The sequence below is a fragment of the Alligator sinensis genome, unplaced genomic scaffold, assembly GCF_000455745.1.
Source record: "Alligator sinensis unplaced genomic scaffold, ASM45574v1 scaffold1295_1, whole genome shotgun sequence".
Taxonomy (NCBI): domain Eukaryota; kingdom Metazoa; phylum Chordata; order Crocodylia; family Alligatoridae; genus Alligator; species Alligator sinensis.
Window position 1 is genome coordinate 454,928 of NW_005841880.1, and position 26,390 is coordinate 481,317.

At 57.3% G+C, this 26,390-nt stretch overlaps 1 protein-coding gene across 3 annotated transcripts in view; it reads right to left on the reverse strand.

Moving 5' to 3' along the window:
* Positions 1-2,452: 2,452 nt before the first annotated feature.
* Positions 2,453-26,390, reverse strand: part of GNG7 (G protein subunit gamma 7) — a 92,042-nt gene continuing 68,104 nt past the window's right edge. For all 3 annotated transcript variants that reach the window (XM_014528016.1, XM_014528014.1, XM_025196387.1), the window contains 2 exons: positions 10,991-11,109; positions 2,453-7,427 (listed from right to left, as the gene is read on the reverse strand). In XM_014528016.1, the coding sequence (XP_014383502.1) occupies positions 7,302-7,427; positions 10,991-11,071 (207 nt within the window). In that variant the 5' untranslated portion in view covers positions 11,072-11,109 and the 3' untranslated portion in view covers positions 2,453-7,301. The remainder of the gene's footprint in view (positions 7,428-10,990; positions 11,110-26,390) is intronic.

The following is a 26,390-nucleotide window of genomic DNA, read 5'->3' on the forward strand; positions in this document are numbered from 1 at the left end:
TTCCTGCCAGGGCGGGCGCCGGCTGAGCTGTCCCCAGCCCGCGGCCTGCCAGGAAAGGGGGCTGGCGCGCCCGGCAGAGCCCCAGGTTTCTCTTGGCAGAGGAGCCCGGGTGAAGACAACAGTCTTATAAGGGGAGATGGGTAGGGCAGATGGGGCTGGGGACAGGGAGAACGCATGTCCCTGCAGTGAGACGGCATCGGTGGGGGGACCAGGAGGGCAGGGGGAGCTGCCAACAGCAGCCCATAGAGAGCTAAAGGCCCACGGGAAATGCACCTCCTGGTACAAGCTGGGGTCACCTATCTGCAACCAGGGACGTGGCCGGTGCCGGCACAGCCCTGCACCACACCTCGCTGAATGGATGTGGACTGATGGGATCTGCCCCGGGGCAATTTACCCCGGGGGGTTTGCAGCCAAGGCTCTGGGGGGCACTTCTGGGCAGGCAGGGAGGGGTCACCCCTGCCCAGGGCTGCGCTGACAGCCTGCCGTGTCCCTTATGCCAATGGAAAGCACAGCGTCTGCTGCATCCTGATGACGCTGGTGCAGCTCTGTGCCCTGCCCTGGCCCTGGGAGCGCAGTGCCCTGAATGCCGGGCCCACCGGCGGCCAGGGCTGGCACAGCCTCACTCCAGCAGGCAGAAACCACGTGCAGCGCGGTGGTTTGCATCAGATGCAACCACAAACCCAGCACGCGTGTCCCCCTGCACGCATCGCCTGGCACAGGGGCTTCCAGGAAGCCGGGCCAGTGAGCAGGAAAGGAGAGCACCAGGATGATAGACACGTCCCTTTTTGGAGAAGAGGAACTCCTCCCGCGAGGGCGAGAAACGAAAGTGGCTTCCAGGCCGGCCCGTGCAGCCCGTCTCCAAACCACCCTCCTCCCTACGGCAGGATCCGGCCACTTTTCCCAGGAACGCGGGAAGCCCCTGTGCTGCGCCCACCTGGCGCCTGGCAGAAGGCTCCAGCTCCTCCAGCCTGGCCCCCTGCACCGGGACGGATACCACCCGGGGCTGCTCAGGCGCTGGCGGCCTGGGACCCGGAGCTGCACACAGCCTCTCGCCCCCACCGTTACCCTGAGCCTGGCAGGGCGAGTGCACGGCAGGAGGCCAGAGGGGAAGGACCGGCTTTTCCCACTTCAAAGCCGCGTCCCCAGGAGATGCAGGGACCTGCCCGAGGGCGGGCAGCGGGTCAGGCTGAGCCTGCAGCAAAACCCGCGGCCCCGCGGGGTCATGTGAATGGCACCACAACACGGGGGGTTTTGCCGTGCAAACATGGAGGAGCCAAAGGCAGCAGGGCCTCATGGGGACTTCCAGACCTGGGACGTGGCTCGGAGCCCTGGATCCCGCTGTTCCTGGAAGGCAGGAAGGGTGCTGGCGCAGGATGTGGAGCTGGGGGAGCCAGGCGGGGGGTGGGTGGGAATGCAAGCCAGGCTGGGCTGCAGGGCATCCGCGGCCTGGCACAGGCTGGCTGCTGGGGTTCAGCCACGCGGGGCACTCGGAGCACGTACCTTGCCGTGGGATCTGGGCAGCATCCAGGAGAGGCGGCTTCAACCAGGGCTCCCCTCCTCCGGCTCCGACGCTGCTGGGGACACTTGGAGCACGGCTGAGACGAGACACCAGCTCCGTTAGGCCTGTGCAGCCTCCTAATCGAGTAGCACCTTGCACGTACATGGTGCAGGTCTGGCTCGCTGCCCCGGTGCAGGGGCTCCGTCTTACTGTGGGGTGGACAGAAGGGGAAGGAAATCCCCGACGCTCTCGGGCTTTAGTCACTGGGGATGGCTGGAGACCAAACCCCAACCCGAACCATCACGCCTCTGGAGAGCCCACTTCAGATCCTGGCTCTTGTCCAGGCCCACAACACGGGTGGCCCCGAATCTCTACTGGAGACACAGCCGCACCCGGGACCCCCCTCAGCTCCGGTGCTTGCAGAAACCTGGAGCTGGGATGGAGAAGCACAGCCCAGCTGGGTCCTGGGCCTCCAGAAGAGACCAGCAAGAGGGACTGTGTATCAGGCCAGGCATGCAGTGCTCCCACGCTGTATTGGTGGGGCTGATTTAGCTCATGCAATGCTGCTCTCTCTGCTCCCAGGGCCGCGGGGAATAGTGCAGCCTTTGGGGGATGAAGGCTAGGAGGTACCTGGGGGTCAGGACCAGGGTGCCGCAGCCCCCCTGCACACTGCTCACCCCGTTTCCCCTTCATGCTGCATAGCACGACCGCTGCCAGGTGCTAGCAGCTGCCACGCTCCACCCCGGAGCTGAGAAATCCCCGGGAAGTTTGCAGAGGATAAAAATACACCACCGGGCACATGCAGATGGAAGCTGAATTGCCCCGTTCATAGCAGGGCAGTTCAAACAACTGGCGCTGAACTTGACCTGCCGTGCAGACACGGCCTGGAGGAGCAGGGGCCAGGGTCCTGGACACGCGGTGGAGGGGGGAAGACAGGAGACGCGACACGCTGGGTAAAATGAAAAGTGAGCCTTTTTATTGTGTTATCAAGTCACTTTTTAACAACAAGTCCACAAAATATTAAACACTGTGCAAGAAATTGGTCTATGGCACACCAGAAAGGGGGGAAATAAAAATAAATCGGAGATCCCCAAATGCAGACGTTATGAAGAACCTACGTTACGGACACCGATTACTTCCTAAAGGACAGTCTTTACAAACCTCGACTGGCGTTTGGCAACAATATCAGAGTTTGGCAAAGAAGAGTCATAAACCAGAGAGAGAAGTGAAGAGCGCAAGGGACCCAACGCGTGGCTTTTCCTGCAGAGGGGGAGGATGCGGTCGCCTTGACTCTCGTTAATAGAGGCGACTTTTAAGTACTCGCAACGGGGAAGAGGGATTCGGCTGGGCTGCTCACAGGGCCAGGGACTGAGCGACACGGGCATCGCTCCTAAGCTCTCCCCCCACGCAGCTGGAGCCGGGATGTTTAAGGAGCCGCGCTCCTGGTAGGATACGCCTGGCTCGGGCAGGGAGGTGAGGGAAGCTGCCTTCGTCCTAAGGGAGCAGGGCTGGGGATGCACCCTGGGGGGGCAAAGCATCGGGGATGCTCTTAGCCCCGGATGACCACGCGGCTGATGCCCATCCGGCAGCAAGCGCCTGCAAGAGGCTGGGCGGGGGGGCCTGATCCTTCTGGCCAGAGGCAGAAGCACCAGCCGCCCCTGCAGCCAGGGCTGGCGGAGCTGTCGCTCCCTCCTGGCGGGTCTACGAGGACAGGAGCCTGTGGGCTGCCTCGGCCCCGGGACCCGAGCGGCTGGCAGATCACACAGGCACTCCGCTTCCTCCCGCCCGCCTGCCCGCCCGCCCTCTTTTTCAGTCCCTCGCCTTTCTATTTCTGGTGACGGCTTTGCCACACGCGTGAGAGGGACTCCGGGCCAATCTGGGCGGGGGGCTGACATCCCAAAAAGGCCTTTGTGGAGCGTGTGCCGGGCAGGCCCCGGTGGCCTGACCGCGATGAGGGATGGGGAGAGGAGCCGCCCCCCGCACTTCACAGTTCAGAGCACTTAAAAAGTCCGGAAAGTGTCTTTTTTTCTTTTTTTTTTTTTCTTTTTTGGCAAATGCACTGACAAAGTACAAGCAGCTACTGGAACCGGCACTGATATTTATGCGATACAAAAACATCTACGGTATGAGCGCTGCGCGACTCGGATGGGGTGGGGGGGATAAAAATGGGGAAGCCTGCAGGTGAAGACCCCCCCTCCACCCCCAAGCAACCGAGCCGGCTCCTTCCCACCACCCCGCAGAGCTAGGCCAGTCCCCCAGCACAGGGACCTCTGCCATCTCTGCCTGCACCGGAGGCTGGAGCGGGGCTCCCAGCTGCCCCGGGCATGCTTGAGACAACGGTGCCAGGAGCAGGGGAGCCCAAAACTGTCCCTGCCTCTGCCGCTTTGCATAGCTCTCACGGGGCAGTGTGAAGGGAGCGGGCTCCCGGCTGGGCACGTGTCCCCCAGGCCAAAGGTCCTGTCCTCCCCATCCTCCTCCAACTGCATGCTGATCCAGAGCTGTGCCCGGCCCTTGCACATGGGGATAACACGGCCCAAGGCAACGCTGCCGTGCAAGTGACCTGCCAACCCCCACCCTGGCAAAGCCCACGTGCCATGATGACTAGCACTGACCGTGCCAACGGGCCGGGCTGGACACAGGACACTTCCACGGGGCGCTGGGGAAGGGGTGATGGGGGTGCAGGGGGGCTGCGGGGAGCAGAGCTTTGGGCAGACTCATCAGGTTGCAAGAACCGATGACACTGGTGCGTCCCTCGCGGGCGGCTGGGTGAGCAGCGCCCGCGGTGGCCTCTGCCACGCAAATGAAGGACCCGGGGCTCGTGGCTGACCTGCGACTCCTGGGCTTGCCCGGAGCGCCAGCTATAGCACCATGCACTGTTCTCTAACGTAGAGGAAGAATCAGCAAATCCGGAGTAGAAAAATAAGGCTGGAGCTGGACTAAATTAAGAACCGGGGGAAGCCCCCACGGTGGAGGGACAGCCCGGCCGCGGGGGACAGCGCTCGCTATGGGCGCGGCGACTGACGGAGCCTAAATCGCTTGGACTGAGAAGGAAAACTACAAGGGATCTCTCGTGGGTTTGCAGACCTGCTAGGGGGGCCGGGGCTGGGAGACACTCGCTGGGTCTCCCGGACACAGGAAGCAACGTGCTGCATGTGCCGGACGGTCCTGGGGCCGTGCCAAGGCAGCGCTGCCCTGGGGAAGGCCTTGCGCAGCAGGGGCAACGAGGGGCAAAGCTGCTAGCGGATGGCAGGACCAGAACCCGGGACACTCGGACAGGGCTGCAGGAGGCTTCCTGCTCCCCCGGGCTCAGCGCGGGGCTCCAGGGATCCTGCGGGGTGGCAGCGAGAGGGACTGGGGTAGTGTTAAAAACATGAAGTCCTCGTTTAAAAACTTTTGCTTAAAAATGTGAGCGATGACGTAAGAAAGAGCGGAGGGCGAAGGATCCGGGACAGATCCGCGAGCCCCTCACCTGCACAAAGCCGGCGCTGCCAATCTGCAGCTGGGGGTGGCCTGGCGGGGGGCTGACACGGGCGAGTCGGTTTTCCCCGAACAGCAAATCTCATCATCTGGGAGGGACAAAGGGTGTCGCTCCCCGTGGAGCAAGTCACCACGAGCAAAGAACGGGGGGCAGCTCCGGGGCTGGCACCCCCTGCCCAGGAACCCCACGTTTGCTGTCTGAGAGCAGGTGGCCAAAACCCTGGCGGTGCTGGACCAAGCTGCTTGCTGCCCTGGTAAAAGGCACGGGGCCAGTCCCAGTCCCTCACTCAAAGTAGGCCTCTGAGAGCCACAAGCCCAACCTCCTCAGGGTCTCCGTGAAGGCTGAGCCCGTGGCTCCCCCCGGCCTCCCCCTTCGGCAGCGCACAGGCAGGACTGGTGCTGGGACACGGCCCCTGGCCTGTCGGCATCGCAAGGGGCCCAGAATGCGACACTACTTTTGTACGGAAGCGATGGAAACCAGACCCAGCGTGCTGGGGCAATGGCTTGGTGAGACAGACCTCCCAGGATGGGGGGGAGCCTTTCTCTGCACACAATTTGGACCAAAACTTGGGTGAAGATGCAGATGAACCGACCGCCCCGCACGTCAAGTGCCCCAGGAACGTGCCCGGATCCATCCGCCATCTCCATCCAAGACACCAGCACTAAGGGGTCTGCCTAGGAGGCTTATCCACCCCTCTCCCTTCTGCGCTGAGCACTTCTCTGCCCCTCAGTCCTAGCCACGGAAAGCTGGGCTGTCCTCTGCAGAAGCAGGTCTACCCGATTATTAGATAAAGCTAACGGTATTAGACAGTCTCTTGTCTACAGTGTTAGAAGCTGGTGAGCAAATCTGCTGCTTCAATGGAGACTATTGGGATTTCTGCCGGGTTCTTATAAAAAGGGACCCAAGGACACGCGCCGGGTGGGTTGCTCTAACTACGCGGGAGAGGTGGCAGGGCTTCCCTGAGCTCAGATCTTTCTCCCAAGCACCATTGGGGTTGCACCACAGGGGAGCAGGAGGGCTGAGGACCTCCATGCCACGGTAAGAGCCCGCGCGGGCAGGAAGGGGCAGGACCAGTGCTCGTGGGCACGTCGGCTGGCCTCTCCGTGGGGAGCTCGCTCCCGGATCGCAGTGCATGGCGTTACGTGGGCCAAGCTCGGTCCGACGGCGCTCACACTTTGCAAGGGACGGGAATCGTGAATGCAATGCTTCCTCTGCTACCTTACTGCCGCCCTCTCTTCCCCCCCATCCTACAATTAACAGGGGCGAATGCAAAACTCCTCGCAGCACTGGTTATCAGGAGGGAAGGGGAGAGGGGAGGGTCCCCAGAGCCGGCCGCCGGTTCTAGTGTCCTGGACCTACGCTCGGAAAGGCTTGGCTAGAAGTTTCCATAGTCTACTGCACAGAAAAAGCCCCGCCACCCGCTACAAACCCCAACCCCCCCCCCTCCCTCCCTTCCCCACTGCCAGTCTGCTGGGAAAATTGTGGGAACAACACACAGAGCTCGCCGCGCTCACAAGATCTCAACGCCTCCATCCCCAGCGCCTGGGGCCAAACCCTGTCCTGCGCCAGCTGCTGCAGCGCTCATGGCTGGGGGGCGTCCGGAGACACCTCGGCCCCCCGGTGCGACTCCCTCGTTACAGATCCCACGTGGCCACTGGATGTTTCCAAGCTGGGGCTCGCGTTTCACCGAGAGGAAGCTTCCCGTGCCCATCCCGCGTTACGACGGCGCTGTCCAGCCTCCTGCCCGCCCGCCCGCCTGCTCTAGTAATTCTCAATACAGCTAGATCAATTTTTTTTTTCTTTTGGAAAGGGGGAAAAAAAAAAAAAAGATTGTTGCTGTTTATAAAACTGGACTCTCGTCCCCCTTCCCGAACCGGAGCGATCGATTCAAAACGCTTGGAAAAAGACGCGAATGGGAATCCCTCGTTCCATCCAACCTCACCCGGAGCTTTGCCCAGAACACCTTCAAAGGTCAAAGTCTGTCTGAGGCTCTGCATCCCATTGGCAAATGCAGTTAAAATCTGCTTCCTCCAACCCCCCCCACCCCAGGAAGCCAAAATTAGTACATCACTGTATTAAAAACGCCCCCCCCCCCCCCCTTTTTTTTTTTTTTTTTTTTTAATTTGGCCTCTCTCTTGGTTTGGAGCTTGCTCAGCGCAGCCAAGCCCCCGTCTGAACACTGTCGCTTTGGGAGACTGCAAGGTCTATTTGAATCCAACGTGTAGTGTTTCCCCCTCCGTGCAGGTGTACGTGTGTGACTTGGTTTAAATCGGTACAGAACAGTGCCCTGCCTGAGAGAGAGCGCGCGCGCGGGACGGGGCAAAGCTATAGGATGATACAAGGCTTTTTGTCCTTAAAGGGATTCTCTGAGGCGGGCACTCCAACCAGCAGTGGGTCGCTCCGGGCATGCTGCTCACAGTAATTCATTAGCTCAGAAGATGCTTTGGAGACCTAAAATGTTCGGAGGAAAAGAGAAAAGAGAGAGAGACACACAGCAGAGTTAGTGACAACGCGGGGGGCATCCCCACCGGCTTGCACAGCAGCTCTCGGCCCAGGCGCAGCCACACTTGGCCTTCCCTAGACCAGAAAGCGTCTCACATGCTAAGGAGGACCCGTGGCTGGGGATCCCGGGCTGTGCTGCCGGAGAGAAGTTGTCACAAGTCCCAGGTTTCACAACAGAAACTTTGCACAACTGATCAGAAACGGAAAAGGGGAAACCGAGGCAGGGGAAAGCCCTGCAGAGCGGGTGCTGCTTTTTAAGAGATGCTTCTTCCGCCTCCCATGAGAAATTTCTCTCGTTTGGAAAACTCTTGGGGGAGACAAGGGAGAGAGGGAGAAGGAATGCGCGTCTCTGAAAGTGCCCGTTCTTTGCTGCTAAAAACGGAGCCTTTCAAACCACAGGACCGAAACCATCAGACGCTGTTACTTAGGCTTCGGTTTATTTTCGTTCCAAGATTTATTCTGAGAACTTGGAGCGACGGCCCAGCTAGGACGCGAGGGGAAGGAGGGAGGACACAGATGCACAGCTCAGGCATTGGAAGCTGGGATGTGGGGCGAGGCTGAAGTCCAGGAGGTTGCAGCAGCTCTGGAGACTGCAGCCAACCAACCCTGACACCTTTGCTACCCACTTTGGAGCTGGGTGACCGTAAGGCCAACGCACAACATCCCCACTCACACATCTGGCCCCAGACACGAGCTGCCAGAGCTGTAATTGTCCCGGCTCCAGGCTTCCACTGCAACAGCAGAGCCTGCCCCTGCAAACCGGACCCGCCAGGAAGAGACGCTTCACTGCTGGGAATGCTTCTTTTATGTTCTTGTGATGGACGCAGTGAATAGGAAGGCAGGAGACCCAGGTCCTGGTCCTAGCTTGGCTATAGACTGTGATGTTGGGAAGTCCTTTCCTTTGTGCCTCAACGCCCCCTGCTCCCGCAACACACTGCCTGGCGCTTCTTCCCCTTACCTGGCTAGGCTGCAGACCTTACAGGGCAGGGAGTCTCTTCCTACATGGCTGCACTGCGATCAACCCAACCTTGCCCGAACTCCCCAGACACTATTGTAACGCTCTATTAATAAAGCAAGCCCTGGGAGTCTGCAAACCAGGGCAGGTGCCTAAGCACCTACTTTAAATAGCTCGTGCTCGAACATGCTGCCCTGATCCGCTCAAAGATGAGAACGATCTGTTCTGCAGCGGGTGACAAGGTCACAACTCCAGCTTAAACCACGAGGGCTTCACGGGAGGCTGCGATACGGCTTCCAGGGCGAGGAGCCGGGGGGGGACGACGACCCCAACAGGAGTGGTGTGACAGCAGGTGCCCTGGAAACTCAACAGAGGTCCCAAATGTAGCACGGACGGAAGTGCCCGGTGCCAGGGAACACAGGGCACTCTGCTCTCACCACACAGGCCAGACACTTGTCTGGGGTCAGGCTCCAGCTGGAGTCCTCCCGTCAGCGTGTCCAGTCTATGCATGAAAGCGAGGGCCTGGGGGGTCTCCTCTCACTCAGCTCAGAGCCAGGAGCTGCACATTAAAATCCACCCATTTCCATCTGGGCTGCTGGCAAAGCTCTGCAAACTGCTCGCCCAGGCAGCTGGCCTTCCTCCTCAGCCCGGGAACACGAGTCTGCCCCATGTCTGTGCTGCAAACATGACTTGACTTCCTGTAACTTTCGCTATGAAACCTTGGGAGAAGCAGCTGGAGGAAGGAGCCTGGAGGGGAAAACCCCTCGTGCCTCTGCTCTGGTGTCCCCGGGGCAGGCACATGGACCGCTGCTCGGGGTTTGCTTTGTGGCTTAGTGGTCTTCTGCAAGCTGGCCCGGCCAGCGCCTCTTCTCCACTGCCCTAAATAGCGACATGTCGCAGGCCGGCTGCTACTGCTCTCTCCAAGCACAGTGTCTGCAGTCAGTGACGTGTCCAGAGGGAGGTAAGTACCCCCGCACCCCCGGCGCAATGCCAGGCACAGTCTGCGACCCGACGCTTAGTAATACTTGGAGCGTCTGTGCCGGGGAAGCCCTGTAATTTGCTCTGTCGTCCCTAGAAGGGCCTCTCAGACGGGTGCATCACCGGAGTCTGGAAACCGGGGCCCCTAAAACAGCTCCCAAACCTCAAGCGGGATTTAAAAAACAGGATTTCCCAGCAGCAGCTGCCCTTCCCACGCGTCCAATGAATCTCTCTCGGGCAAAGGAGCGGGAACTGGGAGTCAAAGAAAACACTCTGAGACCAGAAAGCATTTCATTTCTGTGTCGGAAGGAGCCGGTGCATGGTTAACGCACAAGCTCTGAGGGTTTACTGGCTCCTTCGCTGACACCCACAGGGTTTTCTTGCTGACGGGAGGGGACTTTTCAGGAGCAGATCCCAGTGCTCGTCCCCCACCTCCACCTCCTCCTCCTCCTCTCATGTTTGATTACAGCCCACCTGGCCCTGCAGACAAAGCCAACCCTTTGGGGTAGAGGCAGTGGTGCTGGGCACGGCTGCACAGGGTGGTACATGAAGAAAGCAAGGCCTCCAAGAACAACCTTGAGCATCTTGTTTGCAGGCTGGAGGGGGCTGGGAGCAGGTGAGGACTTGCCTGCCTTGTCTACAAACCCAGGAGTGAGTGGGCTGGTAGGAGACAGCCCACAAGCTGGCAGCCGTCCTGCAGCACTGGCTGCCCACTAGGACCCCCATGGGACCAGACAAGTACCTACAGGGTGCCTAGAGGACCCGAACCACCCCTGCACAAGCACTGTAGCGCTATGACGAGGTGCCTCACACCCAAGGCAGAGAGATGCTGCATTTAGCTTCCAGCCAAAGGAGTAGCGAGCACCGAGAAACTCTAGTGCGGGGAGCCTTTGCAGCGGTCCGTGCCAAGGCAGGGCAGAGCGCGGTCAATGCTGCCAGCTGATGTCTTACAGCTCTGCCTGTGCGTATATCTGCCTACCTGACACAGCTTGAAGCAAGTGAGCCCAGGACCCCGGAGCAGCACTGGCATGACGTGAGCCTAGCCAGGCCCCTGGTTCCTCGCTTGGCAGGGAGCCTGAGCTGACGTGCATGCTGAGGTCGCTGGGTTAAAAGCCAGTTGTGACATCCGTACCCAGGGTGGGACCTGCCCTCCTGAACAGTGTGGATGTGGACATACCTGTAAGCAGCAGCCTTCACTGACACATGCTCTAAGACCATGCCAGAGCACGGTCACGCCTGGATCTTCTGGGTCTCCCAGTGGTGAGAGCCAAGAAAAATGGAGTAATTCTGCCTCTGCTGCGTGAGCGCAGCTTTCCAAGACTAGTGTTGTCCCTTGGCTTGTAACCTGGAGCACTACCCAGGGGGCAAATCTGAACCCACTTCTCGACTCTGCCCTTGGTTGGCATGGCTCAGAAACAACTTCCCAGCTGTGGGGCACAATCCAGCAGGGTGCGGAGAGCGCCAGCAGGAGGTTCCCATGATCCGTGCTGGGATGGACTCGTAGGCACTGCATGCAGGCCCCTCTCCCCACCCCAATCCACCCCCCTGGGAAATGTGGCCCTCCCAATGCCCTTCTCACCTTGATCCTCTCGATCCCGGCTTCGATGCGGAGCTGCTCCACCAGCTTCCGGGCCTGTGCTATGTTGTTAGTTGTTGACATTGTCTGCCATCGGTTCCGGGCCCCGGCACTCGAGAATGCTAGAGGGAGCAAAGGGGAGAAAGGTTGGTTCGTCGCTCCATGCCGCAGCTTTCCCGATGGCCGGGGAGAGCCCTGGGGCAGCGAGGCCTCGCCACTGTGCACCCGAATCTCATGCAACACCCACGAGACAGTGGCTCAGGCTGCGTGGGAGGGGACCCTCTGGCTCAGTGCCGGGCACTTTTGTTTGGTGTCACCTGGAATTTTCCCTCAAAATCCCCTTTACAAGGGGTTTTAGCACCAGGCCGGGTGCCCTCCACCTCCTAACAGTCCCTCTCCTCTTACTGACCACACTCTTAACAGCAAAGTGCCTGAAGCAGACAGGCTGGAGAAGGGACAATTATTAATCCAAAGGGGCAACACTCTCAGGTGGATGCTTTGGCAGATGCGGGGCTGCAACCAGTGCTTATCCTGCCCACTACACATATAGATCTAGTTTGATACTTGGCCTTCCAGCTCTTCCCAGCCTACCTCTGCTCTGCTGATATACTGCGAGTGGTGCCCAGGACCCCTCGGCACTGCCATGATACTCGTGCGTGCCACCCTTCCCACCAAAGGGGGATTTTCCAGTTGGTGTCTTTAAAGCAGAGCAAGGAAGAAATGAAGCTGGGGAGACCAGGGAGGCCACTGGGGTGTAAATGCAGATGGCTCATCGATGGAGAGGAGGGGGACGATGTGGCTGACAGGAGCAGCAAAGACTCGTACGTATGCCCAGGACAGGCAGGGCACAGAAAGGAGGCCAGTGCCGCCTGCAGAGCGCAGAAACAAGGCCAGGCAGATAAGCGGCTGCAGAACCGTTACTGGGATACTCGCAGCATGGCTCGCAGATGAGATCTTGCACAAAACCTTGCAAAACAAGGGCTCAACTGAATGCAAAAGGCGAGCAGAGGAGAGCAACGTCCTCTGGCTGGAAGAAAGCCCGGGGAGATGACTCATTTCAGAAAACGTGGCTGTGACCTGGAGTCAGAGGAGCAGTGGGAAGGCACTGCCTTGCTGACTTCAACGGGGGAGTCCCCTCGGGGGTCGGGGAGCACTGCAGCTTTGCCCAAATGGCACCGCAGAAGCGACCGAGCCCTGGCACTGCTTCTGAAGGTCAAATACACGACCAGGCTCCTGCAGGAGCGGCTTGCAGGGCTCGGCTGTGCAAGGCAGACACCGGTGCCCGCAGCGTAGCGCAGCCTTGGGTTTCACCTGCCTGTCACCCGTCTTTGCACAGGGGCTACCCTGGGATCGGGTCCTCCGGCAGGAGCGAATCTGCAGAGGGGGCCAGCCACATTTCTGCAGCTGGAGTTGCCGTACAATCCTCACGCAACCCTAATGCTCGAGAAGGCAGAAACCTGCCCACGAGACCAATAAAAATAGCCCTGCTCTTGCCCCCGGCACAGGAGCTGTCCGGCAGTACCGCCGGCAGCGCGCACACCCCGCTAACCTTTGCCACGGCTTCAGCCAGACTTGTGCGGCCGGCCCTGCTTGGACCCCAGATGCCCAGCACCCCCCTCGGCGGCATCTATACTCGCATGGCAATTTGAGGTGGACTTAGAAGTCGCACCTTTGCCCAGGCTGAGGGCGATTCAGCCCTGACCTGCAGGAAAATGTGGGGGACGGAGAAGAGAGGGAGCAGGGCGTCAGCGTGACCTCCTCCCCTGCAGCCCCCGTCCCGGCTGCCAAGCACGGCCGACCTTAAAAGCACTCAGGCCAGAGCCTGAGGCAACTGCGAGCCCTGCTCCCAGACCCAGGGCCAGCTCCCTCGCCCACAGAAACCACTGCAGCTCTTTCCAACTTGGGCAACTTCAAAGCAGACACCAAACCGCTCTGCTTAAGGGGGGGAAAAAGCAGGCATCTGTCCCGCTGCACACGCTTACGCGGCTCAAACAGTCGCAGCTATATTTAGCCCTTAAAAGGGTGCATTATGGGCCAAAGCAGCACTCTCCGGGCCTGTTTTGCTTGGCAGACGCGTGCGATCCTCGCCAAACGTTCAGCTCCGTGACAAATTCCACTCATGAATTTCATTATATTTGAGGCCGGAGAAAAACAAATGGAGGTTCAGCCAACATTACTGATTCTGCTGTTGGGCTCCTTCGCCTGCCAGCAGAAAGGACTCGACTTGGAAATCTCCTCCTACCTCCTCGCCCGTGGAACATGTTCATCAGAGCAACACAGCGAGTCCCCAAGCCCTGGGGAACTGTCTGCAACCGCGTGTCAGCAGGGCAGGGCAGGGCAGGCCGGGCTTTTCTGGGGGAGGTGGGGAATGGGGATGGAGAAGAAGAAACTGCCTCCCACACTGCTTTTTCAAGGAAAGAAGCTGCAGGACAGATAAACCAGCTGGTTTAATCACATCTGCCCTGTGCAGAAAGACAACCCAGCTGGTTTATAGGATCTGCCCCGTACAGCGACAACCCAGCCGGTCTATAGGATCTGTCCTGACCCTAAATCCCATTGTGGCTCTGCAAGTCGGGGCACCCAGCTGGCTGGAAATTCAAGCGATCCTCAAATCATCCGTCCTCCACAGGCTCCCCTCACAAGACCAGGACATGGCGGTCTCAAAAGCTTTGCCTCTCGTTAGTATAATCCCTATAATCTTCTAGATCCGTGGTTCTCAACCCATGGGTCATGATCCAAAAGTGGGTCACAGAACATATGAAAAGGTCATGGACAAACTTTAGAAATGGATTATCCTTTCAAGGAGAAAAACAAGGGAAGCTGCGGGTTTTCCCTTGCGGGCTGGCAGAGCTCCAGCCTGCATGGAGCTGCCTGGGGCCTTCCCTGCCCCACACACTGGGGGACTGGGGCCCGGGGGCAGCAGGTTGGGAGTGAGGGGCACGGGGTCGGGACTGGCCATCAATGTTTACAAATGGGTCCTGGTGCAAAAAAAGGTTGAGAGCTGATGGCCTAGATGGATGCTTGACTCAGCCTTTGCTTGGATGACTCAATGCTCCGGGTGCGAGCCAGCGAGGTTGCACGCAATCCAAGACTGGATCTCGTCTAACCAACAAGGCAGCCGGCGCTCTTCCTCCCTTTCCCCCAGAAAACCTCCAAGTGGGCTTCAAAAGCTGCTTCCCAAGGCAGCGTTTCTAGGCGGGACAGAACAGGAATCCCCGGTTCCTTCGCCACGCTCTGAAGGAATCAGAACAGAAAACGCCAGCAGGCTGTGATGCAACTCCGTGAGCCGCAGCACAAGGAAGCCCGTGGATTTGCTAAGAGCTACGTATGAATTAGTACTGATATTGCTAGTGCTGCCAAGACGCCTGTGATACTGGCCCTGGGAAAGGCAGGCGGTTGCCCCCTTCCTACAGCTAGCTTTAGGGCAGCCAGCTCCCCTTGGGGTTTGATCAGACATGTCTGGTTTCTCTCTCTAAAGAAAGAGAATTAGGGGCAGGTGAGACAGAAAGAGGATTATTGGGCAGGAGACAAAGAAAGAGGATTACTGGGCATATATTTATAAGACCAATAGGCAGGACTGTCAAGAAAAAGTCCTTTCTGGAGGACTTGGGTATCCTGGTTATAGCCATATTGGTCTAGAGGCAAAAGGAAACAGGGCTCGTGGTAGAGGTCATATCTTTTATTAGACCAACTAGATTTTTGAAGAAAAAAAAAATGTAATTGCAAACTTTCAGGCCCAAGCACCCTTCCTCTCTGGAGGCCAGCACTATGGTGCCTGCGCAGGCTTTAGGAACGGGGCAGAGTTTTTTCTGGACACAGCCAGGTAGCAAGCCTGCAAGGCCTTGTTTGTACCAGTAGAAGACAGGAGCAAAAAAGGCCTTGCAGGTTCGTTTGCAGACAGGAGCCACTCTCTGCAAGCAGGTCTAGCAAAACAACAAGGGCTGCGGACTCGGAGCAAACCGGTATGGTCACAGGTGTCACCAAAGGCAGCAGCTGCTACCGGTTCCCGCAAGTGCTTTGCATTATACAACCCTCTCATTTTGCATCTTTTCTGCTTCCTTTGTCATCACCTAGCTGCATTCCTCTGCAGGACGGCAGACCTGTATGGCTCTTTAGGTGAAGACAGACCAGTTCCTCACTGCGATGCAATACAGTGGCCACTTCCAGAAGGGCCATCCAGCCCATTGAGTACTTTGGGAAGGGCAGTGCCTTTTCTGCAATGCATCACAACACACAGCATTACGATATAAGACAGACTACCAGCTGCAGTGAACTGTGAAGAGCAAAATACAAGAACCCCAGGAAAAAAAAATCAATCAGAGTAAAGATGATGTACTATACGCCGGTGGTAAAGCACTTATAGATTAAACTACTATATTTTTACACAGCCTTTCTGCTTAGAGGGTGGAATAACATAACTGCACTTCTGGAGAGCTGGGTATTTGCAAAGTGCTGGGAAAATGTCAGCTCGTCTTTGCAGGGTCACGGTACAAGGTCACACTGGACAGGAGTGGCGCAACTCCAGCTCTACCCAGAATAAGTCCAATCAATCTGGCTGCTTCAGCAAGGCAGCAAAGTTCCTACTCCGCAGCTTTTGTCATGAGATAAGTAGTCCTGAGATAAGCAATGTCTAGTAGGCACTGAGTGACACTAGCAGAAATCTCCTCTCAAGTCTTAGGAGCTGGGAAGTTTGGGTGTTTTTAATGACAGCTTATGTTCTGCACAAACTAGCAAGCCAGAGCGCTGGCAAAGCAGACCATACCAAACCAGGTCAGTCCTGCCCGCATCTTGGTGAAGGAAGTGTGATGGGGAACTGGAGGTCCAGACCGGCGCCTCATCTGAGCTCCTAATCCTCGGTGCTGGAGTGTGACAGCGCAGCACGACGGAAATACCTTAACTTTTGCACCACCTGGCTCTCCGGCCAACGAGCAAATACAGCAGGTGCCTGGAGTGACTGTGACAGGGGCTCCCAGGCCGGGGCAGAATCCAAATGCAGCAGGGCAGCTTGTGGGATCGTACAGTGCATCTCGATCCTGACCCTACAGGCAAAGCGTGCGTGACCAGCAGCGCTCCTTGGCCCGCTCAGCTCCGTCCATCGCAGATCGCATCTCCACATTTCTGACCTACTGGCATGGCTACATCAAACACCTGGCCTTACTGGAGTAGAGCAGAGGAGACAGAGCAATGCATGGGTACAAACCAGCGTGAGAAATGCCTGCGACATTTGGGCAGCACAAGCAGCTGCGGTTCTCGGCAGCCCGAACACGGCGCCACGGAGCTACAGAGAAGCAGAAGGGACCGCTCCTCGGTGCTGACTGCCCCAGCAGGGAAGCTGGCAGAACAGTTCCTGGCAATGGAAAGTTGGATTCCTGGAAGACACCAGGTCGCCCCATGGTGCGAGCTGCCAGGTTGGGGAGGAAAGGAATTGAAAACAGGATTTTGCCCATCTTGTACCCTTTGCTTTCCAGAGGAGAGAACACTTCTGCTTCTGAGAGCGGCTGGTGTGGAGCAGCGTCTGAGAAGGTTTATCCCAGGATAGAGCACAGTTGTTCAGATGTCCATTGTCCCAGGATAAACCCTAAAACGGGTTCATAGGATAAAAACAAGTCCTAACAGTTTATCCTGGGACATTGCAAAGTGTGCCTGAATGGTTATCCTGGGATTGCACCACTGAATCAATGGCAGGAAAGCGGCAGTGCATTCAGCCGCTCAGGAAACCCCGATTAGAAGGGCAATGTGTGCACACACCAACCCCGGGATACTTCTGTTCCGGGGCAAATACAGGCACAACTTGCCCAGGGACAAAGGCGATGCATGTCCCTAGCCTTAGGGACTGACCCAGGCTCACGGCTCCCAGAATCCTCACAGCATCTGTGGGAGCGCGTGGCAGATGCTGGTCCGTAAGCGTTTGTAGCAGGCCCCGCGAGACCACCCGGCAGTTCCCGGGCAGGCCGTCGTGTTTTGGGCTTTTGGAAGTGACGTCGAAGGGCTGCGAGACGAGCACGCGTGCAGCGCCTAAGCTTTCCGGCTGGCAGCCCAGGCAGTCTCTCTATTCCAATCCCTCGCGGCCACTTGCTGAACGAAAAGAAGATTAGCCAGCTATTAAGGCCAGTAGGACTCGGGTGAAACGAGAACTCTCCTTCTAGCGTCTGTCGGGATTAGGACTGATCCGGCCAAAAAGCTGCTTTGTCACCGTCGCTCTCATCAGATCAGCAGGGAGCGTCCAGGGCTGCCTGTGCCATGGGCCGAGCGCCCTCTCTTTGCATCTTATCCCCCTTGGCTCCAGGGGCAGCAGAAAGCAAACTGCTTAGGACAAGCATGCCAAGAATTCATGCCACCCACTACCGTGGCAGCCGGTAATTTCTGCTAATTGCAAAGGGCGAGGGAGGTTGACAGGGCAACGCGCAGGATGGCCTGTATAACAAAGGGGACTTGGAGGTATTTCAGCCTTTAGGCCTCACTCTTTGCTCTCCCCAGCCAGGATCCTTGGCTTTCAAGAATACAAATCTTTACCACTGAAAATGAGCTGCCTCTGACAGCTGTGATTTAAAGGTACCTCTGCCCCCACCCTAGGTGCTCTGCACTGAATCTTCCAGACCCGCTACCAGCAGTACCTGAACAACCTACTGACGCCAGCCTTGGATTTGGAAACCCAATTTCTGCAATCAAACAGGCCAGCCCTGTGCAGACTCCAGCTGCACTCTGGGTTATCTGGGAAGGTCTCTTTGAAGTACTTAGGAAGCGCTAATTCACCTCATTGCTCTTGCAGGGAAACTAAGAGCAAAGTTCACTGCTTCGCATGCCATTCCCGCTTCTAACCTTGTGTGTCGGGGATAAAAGGTCATCTCTAGACGCAGGGAGCATCCTAAACCCGGTGAAGGAAGGCAGCCTGACTCTCCAGGAGCCAGCCGATAACCCACGACACTTTCCATGCCCCTGCAGAGGAGCTGGGGCTCTGGGAGATGCACAAGCTCACCTGTCGGTGCTATGTCCGCATGCAGCACTGGCAGGAGTGTCAGCGCGGGCAAGGTGATCATGGCCACCCCCAATCCCTGGGGGATGTCCAGACCTGCTTGGAGAAAGGCCCGGACAGCTGGAAGGTTGGCAGCTGGTCTACAATGGCAGCTCACCCTGCTACAGACGATGCAGCTGCTTGGGATCAGGGAAGGAGAGAGAGGATGGCTTGCGGGGGCAGGGGGAAGGCTTGCAGGGAAAAAAAAAGAGCGTGTAGGACTCTGGACAAGGTGAATTTATGCATGTTTCTACCTTTACAAAGTAGACTGGACAGAGCTGCCCCTTTTGCAGGGGGCTGAGGATTTGTTAAGCTCCGAGGTGCCCCAGGTGAAAAGGCCCTATTTGAACACTTGGCATTGCTGGCCTTGCCAAGCCCTTCTCCATAAAGGAGAAGCCATGGGGAAGGCCCCGATCTCCTCCTGAGGGCCTGCCTGGGGAAAGAAAAGCTGCTTGGACACATGTTGCTTGCTTCTGACCCATGTGCTGCTTTTGTCAGAGTTCGCAGAAAAGGGAACCTGGAGGGGACGGCTGTCCTAAGAACCAGCCCAGGCCCCTCCCGGACCCGGACCCGGGCCGCACCGTGGGGCTCTCTCGTGCAATGTCTCTTGCATCCATTCAAACTTCAAACCCCATGCCAAGCTCTCCCCACCTCCAGAAGACTTTACACAGCGAGGCCCGGGCCAAACGCAACGCCCTTTGCTCCTGGCATGGATGCCAGCTATGCCTCCCAGGTCCTGACAGTGTGCACGCGCACCTCCACCGATCCAACATGAACCCGTGGAGGGCAGCCCTCCCTTGCTTGGCAAGCTAACGGCTGCTGGGGACCAGGTCGGGGCAGCCCCAAGGCTGGTCTGAGCTGCACAGTAGCAGCCTGTTCCCAGGCTTCGCAAGAACATCTCAATTGCTTTCTTTGAAAAGGCAGCGGGTGGCTGCTCGGGGCCGGCGGGAATGCTTCAGGTAACCAGGCTGCAATCGCAGGTCACATTCCAGGACTGCTTTGCCTGGCAAGCACTAAAAAATGGTTTCAGTTGCCCTGGAGAATAATTAACTGAGCTCGTCATTAGTAACTGGAAACCATCGGCGCAAGGGATCCAGGGGACAGCTCGGCTGACTGCTCCAGGACCCGCAGAAGCCAAAGCCAACTTCTCGATGATGCCCCTGGGCAGACAGATGGAGATATGGACTCCTGATGCAAAACCCGCCAAGTCCGGGTCAGAGAAGTGTCCAGAGCGGACAGAGAGGTGCTTGTGGGGGCACCTCAAGGAGGATGAGCCAGGAAGCACGAGGCAGGCAGGTCACAAGTGGCTCCGTCTGCTCCCCCTCTTGTGTGCTGAGCTTGGACATGCCCCCCTCCCCTAATGAGACGGGGGCCGATGCTGTATGAGGGTGCAGAGGTAAAGAGTGCTGAGGTGCAAGTGAAGCTGGAGACCGGGGGTGACTGCATGTGTGACTATAAAGTCTGCCCGCTGCAAAGCCTTCTCGAGGTGGGAGAGCTTGGCACGGGGTGTGACGCTGGACCTGCTACAACCCACACTGCACTAGAGAGCCCCGCAGTGCAGCCTGGGACCCGGAGGGCCTGGATGCTTTGCTCCAGCGTTGCTGCTGGGACGGAGGAGGCCTTTCCGTAGGTCGTCAAAATGTTTCCCACGATCACATGTGCCCTCGGCTTGCACGGTTCACGCGCCTCCCCCGCCTCTCCCCTTCCCGGACCATGCTGCTGCTGCTTCTCCAGGGCCGGCTGCTCCGGCAAAAGTAGCACGAGGTTCAGACGCCGCTCGTGCTGGGACCAGCTGCTTCTGCTGAGTCACGAGTGGAAGGAAGCCAGCCAGGAAGGAGCGAGCCTCCCTTCCCTGGGCCAGGCTTTCACTCTCCTATTGCTCCTTCTCTCCGGGCCCCCCCTCCACAACCAGTCAGAGGTTGGGAAACGCAACCCGTGAGGCAGCATTAACTCTGCAGGTGCCTCTCTCCCCGTTGTGCAAGCCGTTCCTGTCTGGCAGGAGTCACGGACCACATCGAGTTAGGCAACCCAGGAGATCTCTGGGGGACTGCCTTGCTCCTCCAGGAAGCCATGCAGTGCAGCCAGCAGGCACCTACCCCGGGACGTGATCCGGGGCAGGGAGCATGAGCTACGCAAGCAGAAGGCGCGTGTGATCGTGGGAAACATTTTGACGACCTACAAAAATGCCTGGGTTCCAGTGGCGACGCTGGAGCATTACGTCCAGTCCCTAAACAAGGGGCTCCGTTTTATTATCTGTTCCCTTCCAGCCTCTGAGGTCACTGCAAGCTTTGCTTGGCTCACTACTCTGAGCCTTCCGACTTCCTTGCCCCGATGTCCTTATTCGAAGGCAAAGGTAGTCCTACAATTCGAGGTTTTTAAGCCTTTTATTGCAAACTGCTCATGTCTGAGTCACGGCCAGTGCAGCGATACCACTGACAGCAGCAGTCAGCCGTGACAAATCATGAGTCAGTCCGTTGCAGGGCTGGGTCGAGCCCCAAATGCAACACCGCCACGGCACTGATAGTCTTCACTTGGCCTCCAGGATGATCAGCCCACTTCCGTACCCCGAGTCCTTTCCAGCGAACCAGCCTGCCTGCCGCAGCTCAGTCCCGGAGCCCATCAGCATAACGCCGCTGGGGGCAAACGTGCCGAACAGCAAATTTTCCGGCGTGTCGTTGCATTCCAGTTCCCGCCCTACCATGCGCTTGTTCATTAAGCGGCACTCGCCGCGTGCCAAGTTCCTGCAAACCTCCCCTCCGTATCCAAATGAAGAGGATGAAACTGCCACCCCCAGAAATGTCCAAACCTACTGAGAAACCCGGCTTGCCCTGACTTGTCCTCCTGGGCGAGGTACGAGCTGCTGCCGTCGGAGCTGACACCCAAAATAGTTAATCGTTCACTCTGCAGAAAATGAAATGCTCAATACCAAATCCCTTTCTCTTTCACACAATCAATACCACCTCCACCCTCCCACCCCAGGGCGCTCTCAGCCAAATGACAGGAAGTATTACAGTAGGAAATAAATATGCAGTGATCCCTCGAGTTTCTGAATTCTTCCCATACTTCTCATAGCTGGAAGTGGCCACTCCTAACCGGCTACATAAACAAGCCTACCGACAGGAGCTTTGTTTTTTGGGTTTTGCCCTCTTGAATAAGAATGACTTGATTCTGATTGATGTTTCGGGATGTCACTGAGCTCGGTGGAGCGGGAGGGAAGCATCTGAAAAATGCACCTGGCTGTGCCGAGTACGCGCGGCGGTTTCACATCCCAAAGCTCTCCGGGTGGCTGACCCAGCCTGCACAGAGCCGAGGGAACCGGCCGCCACAGGCTGTGGGGACTAGTCTTGAAGCATACGTCTGGGGGCAAAAAAGAGGCTGGAAGGAGCAGAGAGCCCCGGCTGCTGCCTCCCGGCTCTCTCTCGCCTGCTGCACGTGAAGCCTGCAATGCTGGACTGCAGAAGCGAGTCGTGGCCATGCCCACTGGGGGTGAAATCCCACCTCCTGGTGTCAGCGAGCAAATCCCCGTTTCATCCCACTGCAAAGCCAACGTGCCGGACAGCTGGTGGTCGTCCCGTGCCTCCGGCCTTGCTGGCAGTCCCCTGCTAGGCATAGAGATGAAAAGAAAGGGCACCTGCTAATTCAGCTCTGTTCTCCAAGCGCAGCATTGTGTGAAGACAATCTACAAAGGCAGCGGGCGGCATTTAGCACAGGCATTTGATGGCGAGGCCCGGGGAGCCTTCGGCAGCAGCAAGTTGGTACCCTGCCCCCAGGAAGCGTGCACAGTTTTCATTCGGACTCAAACCCGCCACAATGCCTAGGCAGGCCCGAGCGTTTCAACTCGGAGACGTGGGTGCCATCAGGCAATGGCAGAGCTCCCCGGGAAGGAGTCTTTTAGCACGTCCCCATGGCCAGGGTTTCAGCAGCAACCCCCCCGTGTTGAGTAATTTTGATCACCTGCCCCTTATTTGGGTGCAGAAGAGGCATTCGCCCTCCAACCGAAGGTGCCAAGCACTGCAAAGCCTGGCCTCGACTACTGCTGTTCTGGGGAAGCTTCTACAATCCTCCCAGATCAGGGGCAGCTGCTTACCCTGCATTTATTTCTGCCTTCAGAAGGAGGGGAGCAGTCAGACCCCGCACGGCCGCCCTTCCCGAAGGGAAAACCGCCCCCAGAACCGCGGGTCAGCAGCAGCTTGCAGAACTGCTGGGGTGCGGGTGCCAAATGACGGTGGATGCCATGCCCCAAAAGTGGGCTGTAGCCAGAGGGGCTAGCTGGAACCTGGCTTGACTCCTTCTAACATTTTCATACAACTGGGTTAAGGAAAATAGCAAGGAAGGGCCCTGAGAAGGTCCCTGTGTGCGTGGCTCCTGGACCAGAGCCCAGCAGGCACCGGCCACTGGCACAGACGTGGGGCACGACTTGCCACGAGGTACCGCACCTCTTCCTGGCCTGGTTTGGAGCACACGCCTGCAGCCCAAAGCCAAGGCTGGCCTTCAGGAAGCGGGGTGGGCTTGAGATGGGACCCGCGGCTGCACGCCCGCTTGGGGGTAGCTCCTTTTTGAGATGAGCTCATGCTTCCTTGGAACAGAGCAGGGCTGTTGGGGTGATGGCATTTACTCCTTGTCTGGGCAGAACAAAGCCGGCTCCATTCCTCTTTCACACTTCCTGCAGCAGGCGCTGACCAGCTGAATGAGCTATTGACACTTTTCCTGAGGGCTGCACTTTTTTTGGTGGTTTATTTAAGACCTCCACATTTCTATGGTGCCGCACACAATGCACGGGAAGTGCGGCAAGGCCCCGCAGGCCCCGCCCTGGGCCGGGAGCCTTAAAGAGACAGCGGCAGGTACGGGTATGCCGCGCTTGGGCTCCTTACGTGTCGAGCCTGATGCCTTTCCCTGCGGTGTTTGCAGTCTGAACCACTGCACCTTTTAGGAGGACGTGGATTCGTCCCGTGGGAGCAGCGAGAGGTTTACGGTCCATTTAGGTGAGGGCGCCTATGGCGAGTTCTGTATGATCAAAGAGTCCGTACAATCAAAGGAGATCCTCCCGAGCAATTACCACCTGGTTTCAACAGCCTAAGACAAGGGGAATCTAAGCAGCACCTATCTGAAGTTGCCCATGGTTTCAGCCTCTGTGCTGGGCTGCTCCACCGCCGCGTAGCCGTCCACTCGGGGTGTGACAAATTCACTCCCTGCGGCCATCGCAGCTTTTGCCGACAAAGCTAGCAAAACCCCTGGGTGAAGATGCCGCTTGGCTGGCAGCAGGCAGGTTCTGGCAGCCACGGGAGCCATCACACCCCCGCGGTCAGGAAACCCCTAGGTTGGATGCAGCTCTGCCTCTACAGGCCCATAACGCAGACTATGCCTCACTTGCGGTTCCTGGCATCCAGCAGAGGCTCTGGGCCAAGGCCTTTGGGAGTCGCTGTCCATTGCGACCCTCCACTGAGCGCACCCCAGTCCTCTTGTTCCTCGCTGCCTCCAGTTTGCTTATCTGGTTTCACTACAATTTGCCTTGTTTTGCTGCTTCTGCGAGCAGATGGCGTTTAGGAGAAAAGGAAAGCTAAAGCACTTTCAAAAGATTTGGTCCACATGCCAAAGCAGAGCAATTACACTCAGAGGAGTGAGACGCCTAATACCGAGCTGGAAAACTGTTACTCTGCATTTCTCCCCGCAATCTGTTTTCAGGCGCTCGGTACCGCCATCCTCAGGGCAGAACTGGGCTCTGCAAGTCTGCCCTGAGAGTCAAGGACCCAGCCCCTTGCTCACAACCGAACCAGCTCTTTTACACGTCTCTGCTGCAAAAGCCAGGAGAGGAGCTGCCTGGATTGCACAAGTCGCTTTTCCCCAGCACGGAGGCTGCAGCCGACTTTGGCATCTGTGGCTCCTGTAAACCCGCCAAGACGTTCTGGCTGGGGTAAAAACAACAGGCTCTGTGTTCGTGGGGGAGGGAGCTGGAACGGGCCCCCGACTGTTGGGAGATGCAGGGGTGAGTGCTGCGAGTCCACCGCTAACAAAGCACCAAGTGTCAGTGTGACACTACTCCACCGTGACACGAGGGAGAGATGACAGTGGCCTGCTGCTGATGTCAGAGGCCTCGATGTAGCCGCTGACTTCATGCTGTTCTCATTTCCCGACTTCATCAGCCCGTGAGCGCAGGTGAGGTCATGCTGAAAAGCCAGGAGTCTGCAGTGACCTGATGCTACATCCCTAGCATATTTACAACCAAACTGCCCGCCTGTTTCCTGGTGCCAAGCAGCGCCCAGCTCTGCACCCGGCTAATGCATCCATCAAAATCGAGGGGATGAACGCGTTTGCCAGCGGAGGGGGGGTATCAGCTCACAAACCAGAACTATTCTCTGGCTTCGGCTCTGTGTTGCTCCTTTCAGAACAACCAGCCTGTTGCGATGCCCCTCTTTCTGGACACCCATTTCCCACATTCGTGTTAGTTCCAAGTACGTGGGAAAGCATCTGTGTGCTCCTGCAGTCCAAGGTCGATAATGTGCATAAGTATGTAGAAAGCAGGGCAGTTCAAGAGGCAGACGAGTGAAGACCCTGGAGAGACACTCTCTCCAGAGGCCCATTTTCCTTCCCCTTGCAGCAAAGAGCTGTTTGCCAGGGAGAATCTGGCACGCTCGCGGATGGCATCTGCCAGTTAAATGATATAATTAAACAACACCTTATTGTCCAGGTTACCGGGTAAGCAGGAAATTTCTTCAGAAGAGAGCTGATTAGATCATTTGCATACGCTACGACTAATGAACCCGCGGTCAAAGCACCCTGGCCCCTTTTCATGTCATCGTTAAAAAGCCCATGGTGTCACATGAACAGGAGCCGTGGGCCAGAGCGGCTTCGCACAATCGTAACCTTTGTCCTACAGACCTCCAGGCCACGGCCTGTTCTAGTGCTGCAGCACTTCTATTTATATCCAGTGTATAAGAGTCAGTGAGGACGTGAAGCTAAATATTTGCCCAACGTTCGCTATCTGGCACAGCTGCTATGGGGTTCAGCTACAGCTAGTCAGAAATTGGAAGGAAGCAGACGGCCGCTTCTGTTCTTGCGTGCGCGCGTTCAGCACGGGTCAGCCATGTCAGCCAGCTCAGATACCGCCCAGGTCTTCTGTCTTAGCTGCCTGCCTTCTACTCATCTCAGACTAAATAAATCAGGTTACGCTGCAACAAAGGAAATTTAAGTTGGACGGAGGAAGTGCGTTCTCGCTGCGAGGGTGGGTATGCATTGGAGCGGCCCATCTAGAGAAGGCGTGGAGTCTCCCTCCTTGGACGTTTTTCAAAGCAGGTTACACGGACACTCGTCTGGGATGCCTAGAGCCGGGGGGTTGAATAGGCGACCTCCTCACGTCCCTTCCAGCCATAATTTTCTATGATTCTACAATTTTGTTCCCTCCACAACCCACACGTCCAGCATTGCCAAGCTCCAATATTACTGCATGCTAGAATACACCTAACTAGTTAAACGATGATGCCCCATGGCATAGTTTAAGCCAGACCGGCAGTTTTCAACCTGTGGTCCACAGACCCCCCATGGGCCCGCAGGCTATGTCTAAGGGGTCTGCGAAAGACAGGTGCGATCTATCAAGAGTATGTGAATACCCACACTTACAATTCCCAGGGGTCTGCACCGCCGCTTGGCATTTTTTAGGGGTCCACAAATGAAACAAGGTTGAAAACCACTGAGCGAGACCATGTTTGAGGTATCAGGTTGTAGCAGTATTGATCTAGCAGCAAAAGGAACCAGAACTTGTGGAAGAGGGGATCTCTCTTATTAGACCAACTAGATTAGAGATTTTTTTTTTTTTTTTGCAAAAATCTAGTTGGTCTAGTAAAAGAGATCACCTCTGCCACAAGGTCTGGCTCCACTGTGCTAGACCAATACTTAACCTTTGCTTTCAACACAACTAAAAAGGTTTTTAAGAGGGGCGCGGGCAGCACTTGTGTCTGCTCCCCTCCTTCCTTGCAGGCACTTCAGCTGGCTCAGTGGAGAGAAGGTGCATTGAACTCAGGGTCACCTGTGCAGAGTGCCGAGTACCCAGTGCTCCCAGTGTGCCGGACCTCCAAAAAGCACCCCTCAGAGCAAACTACCCACATCCTCCTCTCCTGCTGGGCTACAGCTGCAAACCAGGAAGCTCCTGGCTGGTATTTGGGAAGGAAGTGAGAACAGAAACATGAAACAGCTTTTGTGTGTGTGGATACAGGCACATGGACTGCCCGGCAGCCGTTGCAAGCCTGAAGCCCGGTCTCGAGAGTAACCGTTGCCTTGCAAATCAGTCTGTAAACTACACTGCTGCTCCGGCGGCACTGCCTGCTGTGCAGGTGCTCACCGCTGTGCAATCACTGATAAGCACTTTGAAGCGGCCCTCTCCCCACGACCTTAAAAATC